Source organism: Natator depressus, chromosome 15 (assembly GCF_965152275.1).
Source record: "Natator depressus isolate rNatDep1 chromosome 15, rNatDep2.hap1, whole genome shotgun sequence".
Lineage (NCBI taxonomy): Eukaryota > Metazoa > Chordata > Testudines > Cheloniidae > Natator > Natator depressus.
In genome coordinates this window covers 25,602,838-25,622,449 of record NC_134248.1, presented here as the reverse complement: position 1 = coordinate 25,622,449, position 19,612 = coordinate 25,602,838, and the positions used below count along the sequence as shown (strand labels likewise).

General features: G+C 44.6%; 2 protein-coding genes across 6 annotated transcripts in view; one reads left to right on the top strand and one right to left on the bottom strand.

Annotated features, from left to right (window-relative positions):
- Positions 1–17,490, top strand: part of CAMKK2 (calcium/calmodulin dependent protein kinase kinase 2) — a 47,516-nt gene extending 30,026 nt beyond the window's left edge. Inside the window, exons 10-17 of one of the 3 annotated variants that reach the window (XM_074972809.1) lie at positions 3,287–3,375; positions 3,628–3,827; positions 3,935–3,988; positions 5,222–5,295; positions 6,158–6,245; positions 7,258–7,386; positions 10,042–10,142; positions 14,075–17,490. In XM_074972809.1, the coding sequence (XP_074828910.1) occupies positions 3,287–3,375; positions 3,628–3,827; positions 3,935–3,988; positions 5,222–5,295; positions 6,158–6,245; positions 7,258–7,386; positions 10,042–10,142; positions 14,075–14,147 (808 nt within the window). In that variant the 3' untranslated portion in view covers positions 14,148–17,490. Of the gene's footprint in view, positions 1–3,286; positions 3,376–3,627; positions 3,828–3,934; positions 3,989–5,221; positions 5,296–6,157; positions 6,246–7,257; positions 7,387–10,041; positions 10,143–14,071 lie in introns of all 3 variants that reach the window. The other 2 variants (XM_074972808.1, XM_074972810.1) reach the window with 2 other exon arrangements.
- Positions 1–19,612, bottom strand: part of P2RX4 (purinergic receptor P2X 4) — a 42,534-nt gene that overhangs the window by 10,764 nt on the left and 12,158 nt on the right. Inside the window, exon 12 of one of the 3 annotated variants that reach the window (XM_074972811.1) lies at positions 11,153–11,197. In XM_074972811.1, coding sequence (XP_074828912.1) covers positions 11,153–11,197 — 45 coding nt within the window. Of the gene's footprint in view, positions 1–11,152; positions 11,198–18,700; positions 19,568–19,612 lie in introns of those variants that run through there. The other 2 variants (XM_074972812.1, XM_074972813.1) reach the window with 2 other exon arrangements.

Below are 19,612 nucleotides of genomic sequence, written 5' to 3'. Positions count from 1 at the left end.
CAACTTCCATTAGTGCTAGTGGAGGGTAATCCTGTGCAATAGATAATAGATGCTAATGGGTCATCTTCTGATGCTCTCGACTTGTGAGGCCATTTCCTGTGTGATCCATCAATCTTCTTTGGCACTCAGCCTGCTGAGTGTCTGCAGTGCACCATCATGTGCTAGCGTGAGATGGGATTTAGGAGGATATAGACGATCATTTACAGGAACAGCAAAGGGGTGGGCAGTGCAAGCAGCATGGTTCAGTGAGTAGGGCACTGGACTGGGACTCAGGAGACCTGGATTCTATTCCTGGCTATGTCATTGACATGCTGTGGGACCTTGGTCGAGTCACATTCATCTCTCTGCCCCCTTCCACCATTGATCTGTCTTCTCTGGTTAGATTTCAAGCTCTTCAGGGCAGGGACTGTCTCTTCCTATGCATTAGTGCAGTGCTCAGTACAGTGGGTCCCTGGTTTTGGATGGGACCTCTAGCTGCTATTATAATACCAATGATAAATATATGGGCATCCTCCCCCAATATGAAGAACAAAAGGGGACTCTTGGACAGAGCAAGGCACTCTAGCATCTCTTCAGCTCTGTCTACTTCATTAGATGCTGGATCCTTCAGAGATTCAAGACGGGCAGCAGCATCTCCCACAGCTTTTGGGAAAATGAGCAGACTCTCTGGCAAAGAGACACATGTCAAGGTGGAGCTAATTAGTTTAACTTTCCTCTGTGAGTCCCACCCGCCTTCCAAAAAAACAACACCCCTGCAATGCTGATGGCAAAAGAATGATCTGAACTTTGCAGTTAGCCCTGGGACACTAGAAACCGCGATGGATCCTAAATAGATGGGGGCGTGGCACCAGATCCTGTGCTTCAACATTTCTTCTGAGATACCACAGGAGGGGGTGCAAAACTGGGGAACTAAGGCTATAGTGGAGAAGGGAGATTTTCCTTGCAATGGCCACGTTAAGGGTCACATTCTGCTCTCAGTCCCAGTAAATCCAAAGCAACTGCATAGACTTTAAGGGAGCAACTGCAGATTGGCATGGGTGTAATAGAGGTTGGGATCTGTCCCTAAATCTCTTAGTTTGAAGGAAATAATGAGTAAAAAGAGGAGACCGACATTCCTGGGGTTGAAGAAAATTCCATCTGTCCCTCAGATAGAAAGGATACAGTTCTGAAAGGATGAACTGATGGACCAGTACAGCCATCCGTTGTGACCTATGGAAGAGCTATGTAAGGTCCAGATGTGCAAGCCAAACAGCTGCCAAGGTGCTGTTCCAAGTTCTGTACCCTGTTTCTTTCTAATGTGACTCAGTTAATCCCTTCCCCTGTCCAACTTTGACTTTTTAGAGTGATACGAACCAGATTCTGAGGTTGAGCGGGTACACAGCTATTAATGGGAGAGAGCCTCGGTATACCACTTTAGTTTTTGTGCTGTGTGACTGTGTAGAGGGAGATTGGCGTGGAGCCCGCTAGAGCCGCTTTCCCAGCGTGTGCTGAGGAAGTGGGTTTGAAGACACTTGAAACACGATTGGGTGACAGGAGGAAACCACATTGGAAATCCTTGGAAACTTCTCTTCCCACAAGCCCAAACCTCAATGAGAATCAGACCTAAGAGAGGGCAGCTCAGCACTTTCGTGTCTGTAAGAGGCGTCTTTCACTGAAATGGCTCTTAGTTCTCTCAATCTTTGAATTGTATAGATCTCCACTTTCAGGCTGCTTCTAAAACACCACTTAGTCCAGGAAGCATTTCTACTGTGATGGCTGCTTCCTATCCTGTGTACATTCTGCCTTCCTGTAATGTTTGCCTTAGGCAATGTCTCTAGATTGCAAGCTCTTTGGGATGGGGAAACTTTATCTATAGGGCCAAAATCCAATAATTTATCCAGTGCTGTATGCACGTACCTTACTGTGTATGTTAATGACCCGGATCCTAATGGACCAGACCCTAATTTCTTCATTCCACCCTCATTCAAGCAACACTCCCACTGACTTCAGTAAGAGTTTTGCCTGACTCAAAGCTGATTGAATCCTTCAGGATTTGGCCATCTAATAATAAAGGGAGGAACTGCCACTGCCAAGTTAGCATTTGTGCATGAACGTGATGCCACTGAGGGCAGCAGAGTCCTGCTGCTCGGGCTCTTGTGTGGATCACAACCAGGGGGATATTCTGGGGTGACAGAAACGGTGCCATCCATCCAGGTGCCCACGCAAGAGGGGAAATCATGGAACCTGTTATGTAGAGGGATAGGTAAGATGTAGGCCTCCATCTTTGGCTACAGCCAAAGAACGTGCAGCGTAACTCACAAGGCCGCAAAGGTGACTTTTAGCCACTTTTCTACTTCCCTGGTCCTCGTCCTGGGCCATTGTGTTCTGAACTGACCCCCCTCCCCAGGGTAGTTTGGGGCAGCTTGGGGGCTGCTGTAACTTAGGCAAGCTGTCAAGCTCGGGGGCAGTTACAGTAGCTGCGATTTGCTGGGTTTTAGGGGAGCCCCAGCTATGTCCCCTAAGCCACCCACCAAGAGGAGGGCTAATGTAGGAGCTATTTTCCAGTTCTGCACCAGCAGAGGATCCCACTCGGCTGAGATTGTGGCTGGCTCCGGTGGCGTTAGGGCTGCTTTGCAACAGCGTAGTGCAACAAAGGGGCCCTAATGCAGCCAGAGATCGGGGACATAAAATCTCTCCCTTGGAGTAGCAGGGGCAGCTGAATGTCTGCAACTGCCTTTCCTAGGCAGAGTCAGTGTAAAGGTGCCACTGTATCTACCATATTAAAATTGAGTTCCCCAGCTTGTTTTTTCTGGTGACATAGGATATGTCTACACTGCAATTAAACACCTGGAGCTGGTCCGTGGGGTGTCCCAGAGCCTGGGCTCCAGCACACGCTCAAACATCTACACCGCAGTTAAACAGCCCTGTAGCATGAGCCCAAATCAGCTGACATGGGCCAGCCACGGGTGTTCGTTGCAGTGTAGACAGACCCAGAGATAACTAAAAACCATGTGTCAACATGCTGAGCCACAACAATGCAACATGATTATTTTTATAGTGTAGACAGGGCCTAGTATGCCAATGTTCTGGTTTACTATAGTGAGTTAATTCACAGCATTTGCTGAAGCCATGAAGGAGAGTTGTGGGATAGCCAGGGTAATGAGCTAAAGAATCCATTGTCTCTTGCTGGGTCAGAGCTTTGCTACCTGTTCTCTTAAACGTCAGTCAGAAAAAGAAGCCTCTGACATCTTGTGGGTTCTAAACTGTACCCCTCTTCCTCATGAGCCCTGCTTTGTTGCCTTTCCAGGCCTGTGATGGAAGTCCCTGCCATGAAACCTCTCACTGAAGATCAGGCTCGGTTCTACTTTCAGGATCTGATCAAAGGCATCGAATACTGTAAGCTTGTAAACAGAAACCACTGGCGGTCTTAACAACTTGGGGGCAGATCCACAGCTGCTGTAATTCAGCTGGCTTCAGCAAAGCTACCCTGACTGACCCAGCTCAGGATCTAGCCCTTAGTTTTGACGTCCTTGTTAATTGAGATTTGCAGTCCCTGTGTGTTTGGTCATTTGCTCTTAGCTACCATCCCCTAGTTGTGTTACAGGCATGCACTGTCATTAAATGTCCTGCTATTTCTTTAACACACAGTGCACTATCAAAAGATTATCCACCGGGATATTAAACCTTCCAACCTTCTAGTTGGGGAAGATGGTCACATCAAAATCGCTGACTTTGGAGTGAGCAATGAGTTCAAAGGAACCGATGCCCTCCTGACCAACACTGTGGGCACCCCTGCATTCATGGCCCCGGAAACCCTCTCAGAAACAAGAAAAATCTTTTCTGGCAAGGTATTTTGTAGTGAGGTTTCTTTATAACTGTCTCTTTAATATATACACGCTTTTCGGGCTCCATGTGCAAGAACTAGCTATAATATTTTATTCTCCTTTCTTCCAAGGCTTTGGATGTATGGGCCATGGGAATCACGCTCTTCTGTTTTGTGTTTGGACAGGTAATGAGTTTCTTGTTTTGTGCCTGGTCAGTGAGTCAACATGTCTCTACACAAGGCTCTGGGTGGTGTTTCATAGGGTGAAATTTATATCCCCTTCCCCCCCCAAAGCCTGATCCGTCATGGCTTCTTCCCCCATGGCCCGTCCCCAGTGCAGCACAGGGATAGGTTAACATTCCTCCAGCGCAAAGGGTGTGCAGAGGCCTGCCTTACAATGAAGCTGCTGCTCCTAAGACCCAGCCCCTTGCGTAGTCCGTCTGCAGGGCTTCATTGCTGTAGAGTAGAGACCTGCATGGGGACTTCTTAAAATCCTGCTCCCACTATTATGGCCACAGGATCCCAGTCTTGCTGCAGGGCTCTACCCTAGTCCCGCACAGGGCTCTGCTAGAGAGTGTCTTGTGCAACCCACAGCTCCGTAAGTGGTTTTTTATGAATGTCTAATCATTCACTCGTAGGGTGTCTGGACATTACTGCAGCGGTTTTTCTCACTGGGTGTGGGGATGGTTAGTGATAATGAAGTAATTCCTGCCCTGATTCATTTATATTGTCATGGCATCTGGGCATTTCACATTCAGTTTAAAATCAATAACCGCAAGCTTGGGTGACTCAGTGAAATTGCACATGGCCCATGCCTGCTGTGATGCTAACAGATTCATTAGTTGAAAGCCCAAGTAAATGGGCGAGCTTTTCCCGTACCCTGCACGTGACCAAACAGTAGATCCATTTGACCAGCAGAGGGCACCTCTGCTGAGAACATCTTTGTGCCAGTCCTGGGCGAGCAAGAGCTCATCCAACAGAGATTTTAACTGGTGCAATGGGACGTAGAGGGAGAGATGGCTTAATAAATGATGCTGAAGAATGGATGACTCTGTCGGGCTCCCTTCCAAACCCTAGGGTCAATCCATAGAGCTTGCACATGAGAAGCTCCTCTGTTTTCAGAATGCTCAAGGAGTGCAGGGTGGGCCTGTCCAGATTGTTCAACCAGGAGCTGTTCTGGTCTGTCCTTTGGGCCCGCGCTATGTAAAGGTGTCATTTTTGTTGTTGTTTTTAAATGAAGCTGAACAAAATAATGTGATGAGAAAATTGGCCATATGTTGTATTTTCCTCCTAATTCTTTCTCCCTCTCCTTTGAAACCTGCAAAATTCTTCCCAAGGCAAGTGATGTGTTCTGCTGACTCCACCAAATTGCCTTATTGCTTAACAAATCCTGTTTTGTTTTTGTTTATTTGTGACTAGTGCCCTTTTATGGATGAGAGGATTCTAAGTTTACACAGTAAAATCAAGACCCAACCCCTGGAATTCCCAGATCAGTGAGTACATAGAGGGCTTTTTATTATTTATGCAAATTGGAAAGTGAACACCATTTCCCCCCCCAGGCTCCCAGAAAGCACAGAGTAGGTGAAACTGGATCTTATCCAATGAGATTTTACAAAACTATAACCCAAACCACCAATACGTCCCTTTCTCTGCTGCACTCATCCCTGGAAAACTCCCTTCAAACTTGGCATGGGGTCAAAATTTGTTGATCTACAGCTGTTGAAAAAATGTTTGTGATTTTTAAGTTCCGGAGTCTCCAAAGGGAATTAACCTCTTCCATTGCCACACGGTGGATTTCTGTCCAATCTCTCCATCTTCTTTTTTTTTTATACCCTGCCCATCCCTGACCGCTCTGAGCGTGGTGATTTATTTGACTCCTAGTCATCTCAGTGTGTATTTGCTTCTCCTATGGAAACTCCTTTGGGGACAGTTACATGGGGGTGGGTCCCTCCTTCCGGAGGCAGTGACTAAATGAAGAAGTAACTGATCTGAGTAATCCCCTGGATTCCTAAATGTTCTTCTACTCCTTAATCCTTGGTTCTCCTTCATTTAATCCCATTCCCAAACACCGTCACCTCCGCTCAGAGCTTTACCAAAGTGAGTGCTGGGCAACGTGGGCCTCGGGATTCAGCTCTGTGATGGAGCAAAAATGAGTGTGCACACAGCATGGTCATTCTCTAGCACTAGTCTGAGCAATCTGCAGAAGCACAGGTATTTAAGCCCCGGGTGCTATGTCCAGACCTATCCCTCCCCCCAAACACCGCTTTGGAAATGAGCTGATATGATGAAACCTGTCAATGAGAAGTGGCTGTGAACGCTCTCAAATTAACCCATGGCTCACTTTAATTTCCCAAGGCCAGACATTACCGAGGATTTCAAGGATCTGATCATGCAGATGCTGGATAAAAACCCTGAATCCAGGATTTCAGTCCCGGAAATCAAGGTATTTGCCAGTTGGAAATGAAGCCTTGTTGGTGAGTTGCGACCTCGCTACTGTCCGGGCTGTTTTTATTTTGTTGCATTTTCTTTGCTCAGTCTTGTCTGGAGTCAGTTTATCATTCACTGCTCCCTCCCCTATCTGCCAATGCCTCCTTTTCAGGCCCTCCTGAGCCTTCTCCATCCCGGAACCTCTTGTGCCTACAAGACTAGGCCACATAAAGAAATTGTCTGAGTCCAGTATTTCCTGGGCTACTAGGATAATATTGCAAAACAGCCTTCCCAGGAGACTTCTGTCCCTTTCTCCCTGCTGGAGCCCAGAAGGGTTGAACAGCTGTGAAAATGGCAAATAAGGTTGGGGAAAGGCAGGAACCAGGGGGAGTTAATGAGCTATTTCTGAACCTTCAGAAAGGGTTCAAGAACTGGACAATGGTTCATGGTGTTTGGAGAGCAGGCAAAAATTTTCTTCTTTTCTTTTGAACCTATTCTCCCATTTCTGCTGCGGTCTGTTGAAAATCTGGGACTAGGAGTTCCATGGATTCTACTCCAAGCTCTGCCACTGTCTCTGTGCGTGACCTTGGGCACGTCATTTCACCTCTTTGTGCCTCCATTTTCCCATCTGTAAAATAGGAGTAATGATGGCTCCCTATCTTTGTAAAGCATGTGCAGATCCATGGATGCAAAGTGCATTGTAAGTGCCACCCATTATTTATACTTTCCCTTCCTATGTGACTACAGGCCTGGTCCACAGAGTTTGGATCTAGAGTTGCACTTCCCCAAAGTTTGAGGGTGTGTGCATCTGGAGTTTTGGTTTGATGTCATCTCTAGTCCTAATGATTTGAGATTGTTCATTCCTCTAGCTCACTAGATTAAAGGGCAGAGCATCCCTGATTCCTTAATAACTCACAGACCTATGAGTACTGTAGCTGGAGAGATGCGGTGCGCTTGCCAGGTCTGGGTTGTTCTCATTTTTTCCAAAAGAGGAAATCGTTTCTGACAGGCTGTGTTATTAATTGAAGTTGCACCCGTGGGTCACTAAGAACGGAGCGGAGCCACTGCCAACGGAGGATGAGAACTGCACGCTCATCGAGGTGACCGAAGAAGAAGTCGAGAACTCGGTCAAACACATCCCGAGCCTGGCCACAGTGGTGAGTAACACAGGCCAACCGTTCGCTCAGTGCGTGCGTGGAAAATGGTCTGATCTTACTGCCCCAGTGTCACTGCTCAGACCTAGCTGTGCTGATGAATGATTAGAGTTGAGGACTAAGTGCCAGGACTCCTGTATTCTCTGTTTCTAATGCACCCATCCATGGGGTGGCATCTGGGCACCATGCAGCAGCATGTGGCATCTCTGGGTCAGAAACCTTTCCTGAAATAGATCTAGGACAGCACTGCCCTTCTAAGCAGCTGCTAAAGAGACCACAAAGTCAGTTGCTTGGTGGAGATAGCCTTCCCCTCAAGCTGGAGTGGAACTGAACTCTGTGTGTCTGGAGATCATTCAGAGCAGTCCATTAAGACGGGATGTTGTCTAAGTTGCTCTCTTGTCACACTTCCGCTGGTCTGCAGATCTGAGTCTCTTATCTCCTAGTGCTGAGGCTTTCCCATCCCCTGTCATTTTTAACCCCTTTCTAAAAACCATCTGATTGGAGCGTCTGTGGCTGCCATCTTGCAACTGCTGTTTAGTGGGATTTTGGTGCTTCTATTGGACCTTCTAAACTCCAGCTTGTAACTCCCCATTAGCGACTTGCTTTTAACCTGGCAGCTCTGGGCCTTTGGTCACGCCTGTCCTGTGTCCTGCACTGAAGGGAAATCTCGGTGTATAGTAGTGGGAGTTAGCAGAAGACTATTCTTAACTTGCCTTAGGGTTTTCTTGTGGCTGTTTGTAATATGGTGCTGTGGAGGAAAAAAGGGAAACAAGTTGGTTTTTCCCATCTTGCCAGCTTGTGGTAAGCTCTCATACGTTGCCTCTCGATGATTGCAAAGCCCAGCTCCACAGCAGAACCATATTTAAAATTCTGGACCATATGGAGAGGAGGGCTGCGCTAAACAGAGACCAGGACTTCAAGCAGGTGTCCCTGGGCCTATTGAGATGTTCTTTTGACCACCACTGGAGCCATGGCTGCTCAGTGGCACTGTCATCGTTTTAGTTTGTACCTTCCGCTTTTTGACTATGCGCCACAAGGTGTCTTGAGAGGTGCTGTGCTGCCTTCCCCTTCCTGCCGCTGTGCCCCAGACTCTCGCTTTACTGAGCGGGAACAAATCTGGGAGGAAGAACAATGATTTTTGGCAACCATGTCTGCCTGTGTTCTGGTGAGCAGACAATGGAGCAATCTGTGCTCCATGGCCTCTTTCCTTTTAGAGAACCAAATTCTGCCCAGCTCAGCACACCCTGAGTTCTGTGGGAATTGCGGGTGCTCAGAGCTTTGCAGGATCAGGCCCGGCAAGGATAGTCTCTGCATCTGCTCCTCCCTGGGCTCAGCTTCACATCAGACAATCTCTGTGTTCCCAACCCCAAATCTCCTACACCTGGAATTCATTAGCAGCAACCTCCTTCCTGTCCTGCTGTCACGTCTTTGATTTAAGTCGTCATTTAGAAGAAAGGAAAAAAAAACTGCCTCCATTTTTATTTCTGCCTTTGTTTGTGAATAGCTCACCTGCTTTAACGTCCCTGTAATAGACTGGTTTTTAAATGCAAACATTGTGTGTTGCCCTGTGCGAGATGCAAATACCATCCCCATCCTGAAGAGTTTACAATCGAAGGAGAACGTTGGAAAAAGTTTCGACCTTTTTTCCCCCAGAAGTGCTGAGTACCCACAGCCCCATTTGAAATCAATGTGTGTCTAGCACAGTTGAGTGCAAAATGAATGATTTATTCAACTTGTTTTGCCTCTCTCTTTCTTTTTTTCTGTTCATGAGTTGGCCACTGACAGGTTGCAGAATTCTCAACTTTGATTTGTTCTTCAAAATTATTCACAAATTTCTCCAGGGAATAATTCTTAGTCTGCCTGTCAAGCTGCAAATGTTACACTGAGGTATAAGATTCACACACTCTTGGCTTTTTACATTAATCACAATGAGTGACTTTGTAACCCACTGACAGTACATTCAAACTATACACCCGATTGTAATACTCACAGTTTGCTCTATCATGGTTAGCTGCATCCTTAATTCAATCAGGGAACTGATGCAATAACATGTAAGTTATGAAACTAAGTGGTAACATGAATTTCAAAGTCTTTTTTTCTGTAACTGTTGTGCTTCGCAGTTAAAGTTAGCTCAGTACAAACTATAGAGTTTCCAATCACAATTCAGTTTTGGCAAGTATTAAAGCAAATTCCTTCCCCCACCCCTCCCCCCAAATCCCCCAAGCAAATTGTGTTTTTAATGAGTATTCTTGCCGTTAAAGACCAAGCAGCTAGAAGTTCACAGAAAGTGAACCCAGCAGGGTGACAGATACATGCAAATCAAAATTCACTTTTGAATTAGAAAGATTATTGGAGAAGAAAATGTTGCATTCTTCACTCAGGTTTCATATCCAGTCTCCTGTGGTTTGAAGTGTGCATATGTAGCTCTGAGGAGTTCCAGATAAAGAAATGAGCTTCTGTACTAAGCAGTTGGAGACCTGGCAGTCGTCATTATTGTTAAATGAAAACTTTGCCCAGGCTAGGCTTGTTTTCAATAGTTTGCTAAAGCACAAACTCTATCGGTTTGATATAAACTTCAAACATTTCCGTTACTCTTGAGTGGAAATGCACTGCTATTGGAAAGGGTTGTCCCTGACTGAAATCAATCTTGTCCTGCAGATCTTGGTTAAAACGATGATCCGGAAACGATCTTTCGGGAATCCATTTGAGGGGAGCAGGAGAGAAGAACGATCGCTGTGTGCCCCAGGGAACCTACTGACGTAAGTGTCCTCATCTCACTCAGGTGCAATGGATACGTCCAGAGTGATTTCCAGGGAGTGAATAGTCACAGTGCAAAACACCAGCAGAGCCTGAGAATTTTGATTTAAAACCTGTACTACAACCGGGCTTTTAGTTGATACGATGTATGTACTGAATCTAATCTCAACTCTATTTGTACCCATAAAAGACAGCATTTCAGTGATAAGGGAAGTGGTTCTTGTAAGTTACTTATAACTGAGGCACACCGTGCTATGATACTTCACAAATGGTATCCTGTACCAAATCCGAATGAAATCAGATCCTTGTCCCTAAAGAATGCTCAGCCTCTGTTTTATAGATCTACTATAGCCTGAGCCAGTTCAAGACACATGGCTCCCTATGCACATATGAGTGGAAATACTGATTTAGTTAGTGATTTAGGACCAAATTTTCAGAGGTTCTGAGCTCCTAAACTCCCCCCAGGAGACAGAGCTGTAGGTGCAGGAAAAGTGTTCCACATCCCTCAGGATTTGTCCTTACTGTTGCCACTTCTGTGCGGATTAGAGGCACAGAGGATACTCCTCCAAGCCAGTGTTTTAGGGTCTACGAATTTGGAGCCTGAGCCTATACGGTGCTGAGCTTCCTCCACTGCTGTTGAAACCAATAGGAACTATGGGCGCTCTCCATCCTGCAGGTGGCACTCGCCACCGGACAGGATTGGACACATTGTAAGTAGTGAAATGCACATTATGATCTGAGTCCTGGAGCCTCAGAAAGGCAGAAAGCCTTATAATAAGAGGAAAAATATGAAAGTGCTAGCTCTGCTGTTCACTTCCTGCATGTGAATGGGGCCTTCCTATCGGAGGAGTGTCAGAGTGATTGTAAAACTGGCACCTTCTTACTCTTCTCATCTGCTCCTGGAAAACCAACACAGCTAAGAGAGTGCGAGCTGGAATCTAGTCCACGTTGGTTCCTTTCAGCTCATTATGGGGAGATGGGAAAAAGGCATTGGACACCGTGGTCATCTTACCTGATTTGTGCTTGTTCTCACTTCACTTTCCCACTCCCCACAATTCTAGAAAAAACAAATCGGTAAATGTGAAATATTACATCGGTCAGACTTACCCGGCAGTGCCTTCTGCCTGTCCGTTCATGTAGGCAACGTATACGCCGTGGAGCTCTGGGACATTCACAGATAATGTGTGATGCAACCCCAGAGGAGCGTTTATCTCTTTGGGTTGTGTTCCCTCCAAAATGGTCTCTGTACAGAGATCTAGGTACTAGGAGAGGGATCACAGTTTGGGGACACATTTACACCAGGAAGCGGTGTTAGTGCTACGAGCAGTGGCTCTCGTAGGAAGGCTTCAGAATCGGGGGCTGTCTGTTCACCGGAGTGCGTGAGCCCAGTAACCGATTGCCATTATTTCAACCAATGAAGCCCATAAGCTGTAGGAAAATTACATTTAAAATAGGATAGTCCTTAAAAGCATGAATGGAGCTTTCTCAGAAAGTGGATCAAACATTTACTAGTAAATAACTGGTAAATAACAAAAGCTCTTCTGACTGCATGCAGTGGATGACAGACATGCATGAATTGCTGTTCTGATATCAGGAATACTCTTGTCTGGATTTCCTTGCTAAAATTTTCCTTGCTAGCATGGTCACTTATATTAACCCTGGAGGACACAGAATTGAATTTTGCCAGTAAATTAATCAGGCAGCTTAAAGATGCATTGTTTTTCTTTCTGTTTGCATTGCAGCTGTGAAACGTTAATAAGTTACCTTTTAGAATAAAGGTTTCACTTTAATAAACTGATCCATTGTGTTGGGATCTATTTTGTACTAAATACAAATTAATAAATGAAAACAAACGTTGGACTTCTTGTTTGCTATCACCTTTTCCCCCTCATTTGATGCAGATTTTTTCACCAGGACTCATTCCATTGATGATAAGATCCCAAGGGCTTATATGTGGGCCAGCACTGTAATCACTTGCAAAACACCCACTGACTTCAGTGGAGCCAGGATTTCACCCCAAGTGTCTTCCAGCTCAGGCGCACGTATGGGCTTTCTAATGGCCTTGCTGAACTTGTAGATGCTTACTGTGAAGTTCCCATTTCCTACCAGCACACAGTATGTCCAGCTCCACTAGTTCCCAGATGGATGAGGGCTTGGTGTCCTGCCTGCTAATGCTTAGAATGGGCTGCGTCTGCATGGGAGTTCAAGTGATGACATCTCTTACACAGAACGCTCCTGTCTGGGTCAGTCCTGTGTCTATTCAGCACCTAACTGCCTGGTGCAGAAAATTGATTTTCATTTGAACCAGAGCCCTTGTATATGAACCCAAAAGACCACTAATGCCTATGATTTTGTTGTTTTGCATTTGTAATTCTGGCTGTATAAGGCATTTTCCGTCTGGATAAACTGGAAGATCAATCTAGTGAAATATCATCACAGACTAATAGAGATCATATTAATTGTCAGTTTCAAGTTACTGAAGTTGAAACACATCCTGGCAGATTCAGACTGTGTCAGTTTAAGGTTGCAATACAAAGAATACATTATTGGATTCTGCTGCTCTACCAGTGTCTAACAAAGGTAGAGCTGCAGTTTCTTGAGACACTTGCATCCTCTTTTAATTTCCCAAAGTAGCCCGGGCATTTGCTTGGTTTTTCTACTGAGAATCTTAAGACAGATGCATCGTGGGGGATTGAGCTTTCTGAATGGAAGGGTTGACAAACCACTGAAAGTGCTGTTGCTGGACACTTGCTTCCACCGTTCATGCTCCTCTCTCAAGCAGCATCTAAAGGGCATGGTAATTTACTTAAATTTTCCCCAAAGACCCTGTATTATGTTGATTACAAGAGGCTCAGCTGACAGATGTGTGTGAATCTTTTCCATAGCCAATGCTCGATTCCTTTCTGGGCATGCCTGGAACTTAAGCAAGTAAATCCCCCAGTTATCCATTTGGGAGTAGATTTATATAAGATCTTGTCCTGAGATGTGTTCAATCAGTAAAATTCACCCTGTGCAGAGGGACAGAACAAGGCCTATGCACCAGCCAACTGAATCCTATTTTGAGAGATTAAGTAGGATTTAAATTGTATCTAGACCTCAGACTGGCCTGCAGAGGGGTGAATTTCACCTTATGCATGTAACTCTTGTTGACTTCAGATGGAGTTGTGCATGGAAGACATCTTCTCGTTTGTATGTTGTTAACTGTGAGCTAAAAGAATGTATCTGCGTATTTTCTGAGTCTTTTTCTTATATTCTGAATTGTAGTTGACAGTCTGACACTCAAATCCTATTTATATTGGTGATTTATTTGATTGTTGTTCTACAACAGAGCTGTAATATTTTACATGCTGTGGTTAACAAGCTCCTGTCTCATCCATCACTGATCAACTACGGAAGCGGTTGTCAAACACAGTAGATGAAAGTAACTTGTTTTATTTTTGCCAAACACCCCCCCACAAACACCGGTTAAAACAATCATGTGAAGTGAACTAAGTGTCTGAGGGCTAGACAGAGGGGGTAAGGAGGTGATCTGTTTTCTCTATTACCATATATTCGTTATACCATTTGATTTTATGTGGCCCAGAATCTTCCCATATTTCTTTAATCTCCCCCCAGCCTCCACTCTCCTGCAGTCTTTCATATGAGACTGCTTCCATGTGTGGTATGGTCTAATCTTTGATAGCTAGTAGTGCTGCTTTCAAGTGGTTTGGGATATTGTTATGGCTATTAGAATGCTAATTCTTACCCAGTCTGCTCTGTCTTTACCTATTTAGGTTTGTTGTGCTTACAAAAATAAACCATGATGTTGTGGTTGGTGATGTGGAAATTGTTTACTATATGATATGTTGAAACCATATACAGGGTTCCCCCCCACCCTCATATAAAATGTTTCCTTTTTAAGGGCACTAATGTGTTTTATTTCATTTTAAAGCAGGAAGCAAGGCAGCGAAGATAACCTGAAGTGCAATGACCTGCCAAATGTGGAAGGAGATGAAGTTCTTTCCTGAAATCCAACATTATGCTTTTGACGGGCAACTTGGTCTATGGCTCCTTTTCTACAACGTGCATCTGGGGATAAGAGATGTCACAGAGCCTAAGCCAAATACACACAGCATGACATGGCCCTAGTACAGCATTATACGCTGCATGCAGCGCTTACACAGCAGCATGTTGTAAGAAACCAGATTACAGTACTTGTCCTAAATATTGAACATCTCTGATTGCTAAATACATAAATGGACTGCTTGATTTATTGCTGGAAGCATGTTGGCAGAGATCAGAAGGGTGAGATGATGTGAGGGGCAGTGGTGGTGGTTTGCAAAAAGCAAACAAAGAAAGATGCAGTTGGAAATGGCTTTTAAGTGGTTTTCATGCCAAATATTTCACAGAGACTGATGCCACAAGGTATTGTACAAGGGAGGTAGGCAGGCGTGTGAAGCTTCATACACAGCTGTAAAAACCAGAATGATGTACTTTGAGAGCGCTCAACCTACCGGAAATGTTGTTGCATCTATTTTTTATTGTTTTTCTAATTGACACATTTTAATTGCATGGAAGCGAAGTAAAAACCACCACATCACCTTTTTCAACAATGCCTGTCTTTTTGAGCAAGATTTGAACAGTTTGAATAAATAGCATCTTCAGGTAGTTCATAAACTAATGTTAATTACTGTGTTTTGAAGACACCACTTTTCCTAAAATCTTGACATTAGCATGGATAGATGTGCACTAGCTGGGCCAAGTATTCAGGGTACAGATGGAAAATGTATCTAAGGGCTTGAAGTTTGGTCTGAACTCTTACAGCAATGGGCGTTTTGTGTTAGGAGTTAAATCCTGTATTGCTGGGGGAAGCTGAACTCCTATTTTGAATGGCAAAAGAAGCACTAATGTTTCTAAATCTTTTACTTGAGCTCGGTAGATATATAGTTACATGTTAAATTCAGGGTAAAATCCTTCACTTCCATGTACATTACATGGTTTAATACAATTAAAAAAAAACAGTTTATGCTATTTGTAAGTATCTAAATAGACTTAGGGCTCATTTAGAATTTAAGATCTTATTGAAATATTTAGATTAGCTGGTAACTTTTCAAGAAGCATTTTTTTTTTCAAACTCTTAATTTGGATTTTGGGGCTAGATATTTCTGTAAACTAGTAGCCAATAGTTTGTAAATCCCTGTGGATCAGAGGCTAGTTAGCAGACTTCAGTAATTTAAATGCACATCTAGTTTACGGATTACTCCGTACTAAGAGCATGTTCATCATCCCTGAGATTGCTCTGGAATGATTTTGTGGTGCCGTTAGAATCTAAACAGCAAGTGGTGGGATTCTGGCTTCTACGTTAGATTTTCAGATAATGCATGCTCTGTTAGTATCTTGAGCGGAATAACTGAGGTAATCATGAATGTAGATGAGTGGGGATGAGATTCTCCTTGTGATTGGGGAAGGATCAAAATAGGTGGGATAGTCCTGTGGATAAAGCATGGCACTGAAAGGCGGGAGAGCTGATTCTTTTCTCAGCCCTCCCACTGACTTGGTGTGGGACCTTGGGCAAATCACTTAATCTGCCTGTGCAACTGGGAGAATGAAACTTCCCTACCATGTAAGGGGCTTATGAGGCTGAATTCTTTATCCTGCATGGAAGGCACTATAGAAGTGTCAAGTATTATTTTGATTTCCCCAACCTCTACCCTACAGCTGGCTTATTGGGCCAGAGCCATTATGAGGTGGTTGTGTTCTTGCCTTCCTCTGAAGCATCAGTTAGTGGACACTGCAAGAGGCAGGATGTGTTGGTGCTACGTTCTGACCTGGTACAGCAAATCCCATCATCCTAGAAATGACAGACCTTTATTTAAGAGTTAGGAAGTTAATTTGGTAATTAGCAAGAAAAGTCCACTTATGCAAGTTCCCTTTCGCATAATAGCCTGTATAGTTGGCAAAGCCTTCTGGGTCCCAATAATCCAAGATTCCCTGTATTCCCAAATTGGTACTGGAATGGTACAGTCATCTTCTTTCCAAAGCTGATGACATGTTTCATATAAGAACCACAACTTCAGTAAATGTTTTAGGAGCAGAAACAATGAATCCGCAGTGGAAAAAAGGACACTCAGTTCTTCCTATTACTTAATTTGAAGCTGTGAACTGCTACTGATTGCTCTGTGTCTTTGCTTTTTAATACCAAGAGGAATACCAAAGTAAACTCAAGCTTCAAAATTTCTCCTTCCTCTTTTCCCCAATTTTATTTCCTTTGTGGAAATACAGATCTGATAAAGAGCTGCCAGTTGGTTTCCTGCGCTTGTAAATGGGTTTGTTGTTTTGCAAAAAATGCACCTAAATGCTTAAAAGAAAATTCTTTAATTGTTCTTGCTGAGTAGTTTGTGTATCGTGTTTTTGTTTAAGGTCTGTGAGCGGTATGGAGATATAGTGTTGAATTTTTCCATTTACATTAATGATTTGGTACATGCCATTTGATATCATTAAAGCTTAATTTACAAAACAGGAGCGATCAGGGGCCTGAGAGGTGCAATGCATCTTCAAAAACAAGCTCAGGTCTTTGGTACCTATCCGCCAGAGATTAGCTGTAGAACAGTTTATGGACATTGACCTTTGACTCCTAAGCATCCAAAACCTAAGAGTTTCCTCAAGCAAACTCCCCAAGGAATTTATTTTCCTGCTACACCCAGCCCCATTTCTGAGTAAGTGTCTCCAGCCTGACCTCTCTGCCCAATATACTTTTCTGAATTAAGCTCTTTGTTTTATGTGGGCTTCCTTGTCAAAATATAAAGTGTACAAAGTGTGCAGAAGATCTGTTATCTAAATGCATGAGCCGTTAGAGAAACTATATATACAAACCTGTTCAGTTTTGTACCTACTGTCCTTTACTAGTCAAGCTACCTTTTTTGTAGTGAAGTAAACCTTTTACCTGTGCCTTCGAACTGGGCTGTGGCTAGTTTTCCCCTTGAAACTCCTTTTAAAAACAAAAAAAACCAAAAAAACCCAAAAAAAAACCCCTACACTGGCCATAAATTGTTGCTGACTGAGGAGCCACGTGGCTCTGAAATTGCAGTAGTAAAGCTGCTCTTGGTTGGTGGTTCCCGATTATCTACTGGATAAGGAATCTGGTGTTTCAAAGTCCTGTGATATTGCTGACTTTTATACTGTTGTTTAATGCCTACAGCTTGTTTTATTCCTATCCCTACTTACTATGCATTTTACTTCATCAAGTGTATAAAGTTTAAATACTGTGTATTTATCACTTAAATTATATTAACTAATAAAAGAAATGTAGGTGTTTTTCCACAGATGTTCACGCTTCTCTGTACAAATTGAAATAAATAGCCTGCAACCGTCAACCCCCAGTGAGCTCGTTGATTGGAGAACTTTTATTCTGCTTGACCCACAGAACTTTATCTGCATTAGAGAAATGGTGAAACAGCAGGAACCTGCTAGCACGGTCAAGATCTTAATCATTCATTCTGCTACCGAGATGGAGAGTTCTTAACAGGGGCAAGGGGAAGAGACCACGATGACTGTGTTAACTGTGGGGGGAGCATTACTGCAGACCAACTGCCATTTGTTTAAACTGTTGGGTGCAACTGTCTCGGTGTAGTTGCATGAGAGGGTAGGGAAAGATCTTCAGGGTGGACTGGGCTTCGGCTTGAGTGTGCAACTTAAGTGGACGAGATTAGAGCAGCCCTCCCCAAGCCAGATTGTTCCTACTGCTCCTCTTTTGGTTGGTTGTGTGCTAATGGAGGGCAGCTTCTGACACTTCTTTTGGGAAAACTTTTCCACTGCTGGAAAAATATTCAGTCTGCTACTTCCCTTTCTTGCAGCATTCAGCCTGCTGAGGACAGCACGCTGCGAAGAGCCCAGTAATAGAGCTTGGCCCTGTCTGCAAGGTGGCCCCATTTCCCCAGATGTAGTTCTAACCATGTCAATGGAAGAATGTAGTGACTTTCAGATGAGGTTTAGGAGGGGCTACCTGCTGTACTTAGATACAGCAGGTTTCCTGTGAAAGCCTGATTTTCAACCTCCCCCCCCACCCCCCAGAACCTGTTCTCCTGGCATCTAAGACAGGCCGCTCTAAGCTATGTTCAGTGGCTATGCTGTTAAGTGTTGACGTTTAGGAGCATGGCGGGGAAGGAGAAGAGGGGTAGGCTGCAGCTCATGGGGCATGGACAAGGATGCAATGACACTAGTCCTTACATCTTTCCACTGGACAGATCATAGCTACTAGTAGGACAAAGTACAAATCCTGCTGTGGAAGGGTGAGTTATATAACTCCACGCATTCCCCTCCCCCACCCCCTTTGGTTCACAGCTGGAGAGGTCAGAGTCTGCTTCCTCCTCTAGGCTGTGTACAGCTCTGCCCTAGCACCAAGCCAGGAAAAGGGCTTTTCCAACAGTGGCACTAGCTGGTGAGACTGCTTCAGCTCTGCCCTGGCCTCACCAGCTACAGCATTTCAAAGAAAAGGGACCACGCTTACCTTTTAGTTCACAATAGAATGGATTCTCCTCATACCAAATCACTTAGAAGAAAGTTTATTCAATATAATTTGTGTGTTTACAATGAGTGGAGATGCCAATATTCCAAAGTGCTGTCAGCATTGTCATCCTTTTCCTTCCTTACAAACACTGAATTTTAAGAGGACCAGAAAAGAAGAAGCCTCTTTATAAATGCATCAGCCACTTACTCGAATGCAGGAGACCCAGAGAGAGCTTCATTCTCCTACTCTAGGCTCCTGAAGCTCAGATAGACTAGGGGTAGCCTGTTGACTTGCCCTCACAGGAAGGAAATGCATTTTATTGCCATCACGCTGTAGCTAGATGCTCTTCAGGCCTGAGGGGAAGATTAGCGACCAGGTTCACCACAGCAAAGAGGGACCTGGCTCTCCCCCCAACAAGTAACCTCAAGGGAGGGCAGCTACCCTTCCCCCACTTAATGTCACTCATCTCAACCCTCTCATCCTGGCCCAACTGCCTATGCCCCTAGCAAAGAGGTAGCTCTGGGTGACTGGCCCCTCCAGGGGGCTTTCTAGAGGATATGGGGATATAAGAAGTTAGTCTCGAGAAGTAAGGGGAAACTTACTCAGCTGCTGAGACACTTTCCATGAAAGTTTGGCATACAAGTCCTGATCTGTACGTTTGTTTACCGTAGCCAGAATTCAACCAAACTAGTAACAACTTCAGAACTTTCCCTCGTTTGTCAGTGACACGGAACAAGAATGCACTGTTTTATGTGGCCAATGTTTGTCAGCCGTAAAGTAATGAGGGAAGTCTCTCTTTCCACGTGGAGAATGCAGCTCGATTAACCCCGTTCCAGGAAGGGAAGCCTGCAGCCTCGTGTTACTGTCTTTCCGTGAAGCAGAACAACATTCGCTGCAGCACTACCACTGTCACGATTGTGTTCCATAGGCCTCACTGGCTCCCTTGACAGAAGGTAGACAGCCATTACACTTACAGCGAGGGCAAAA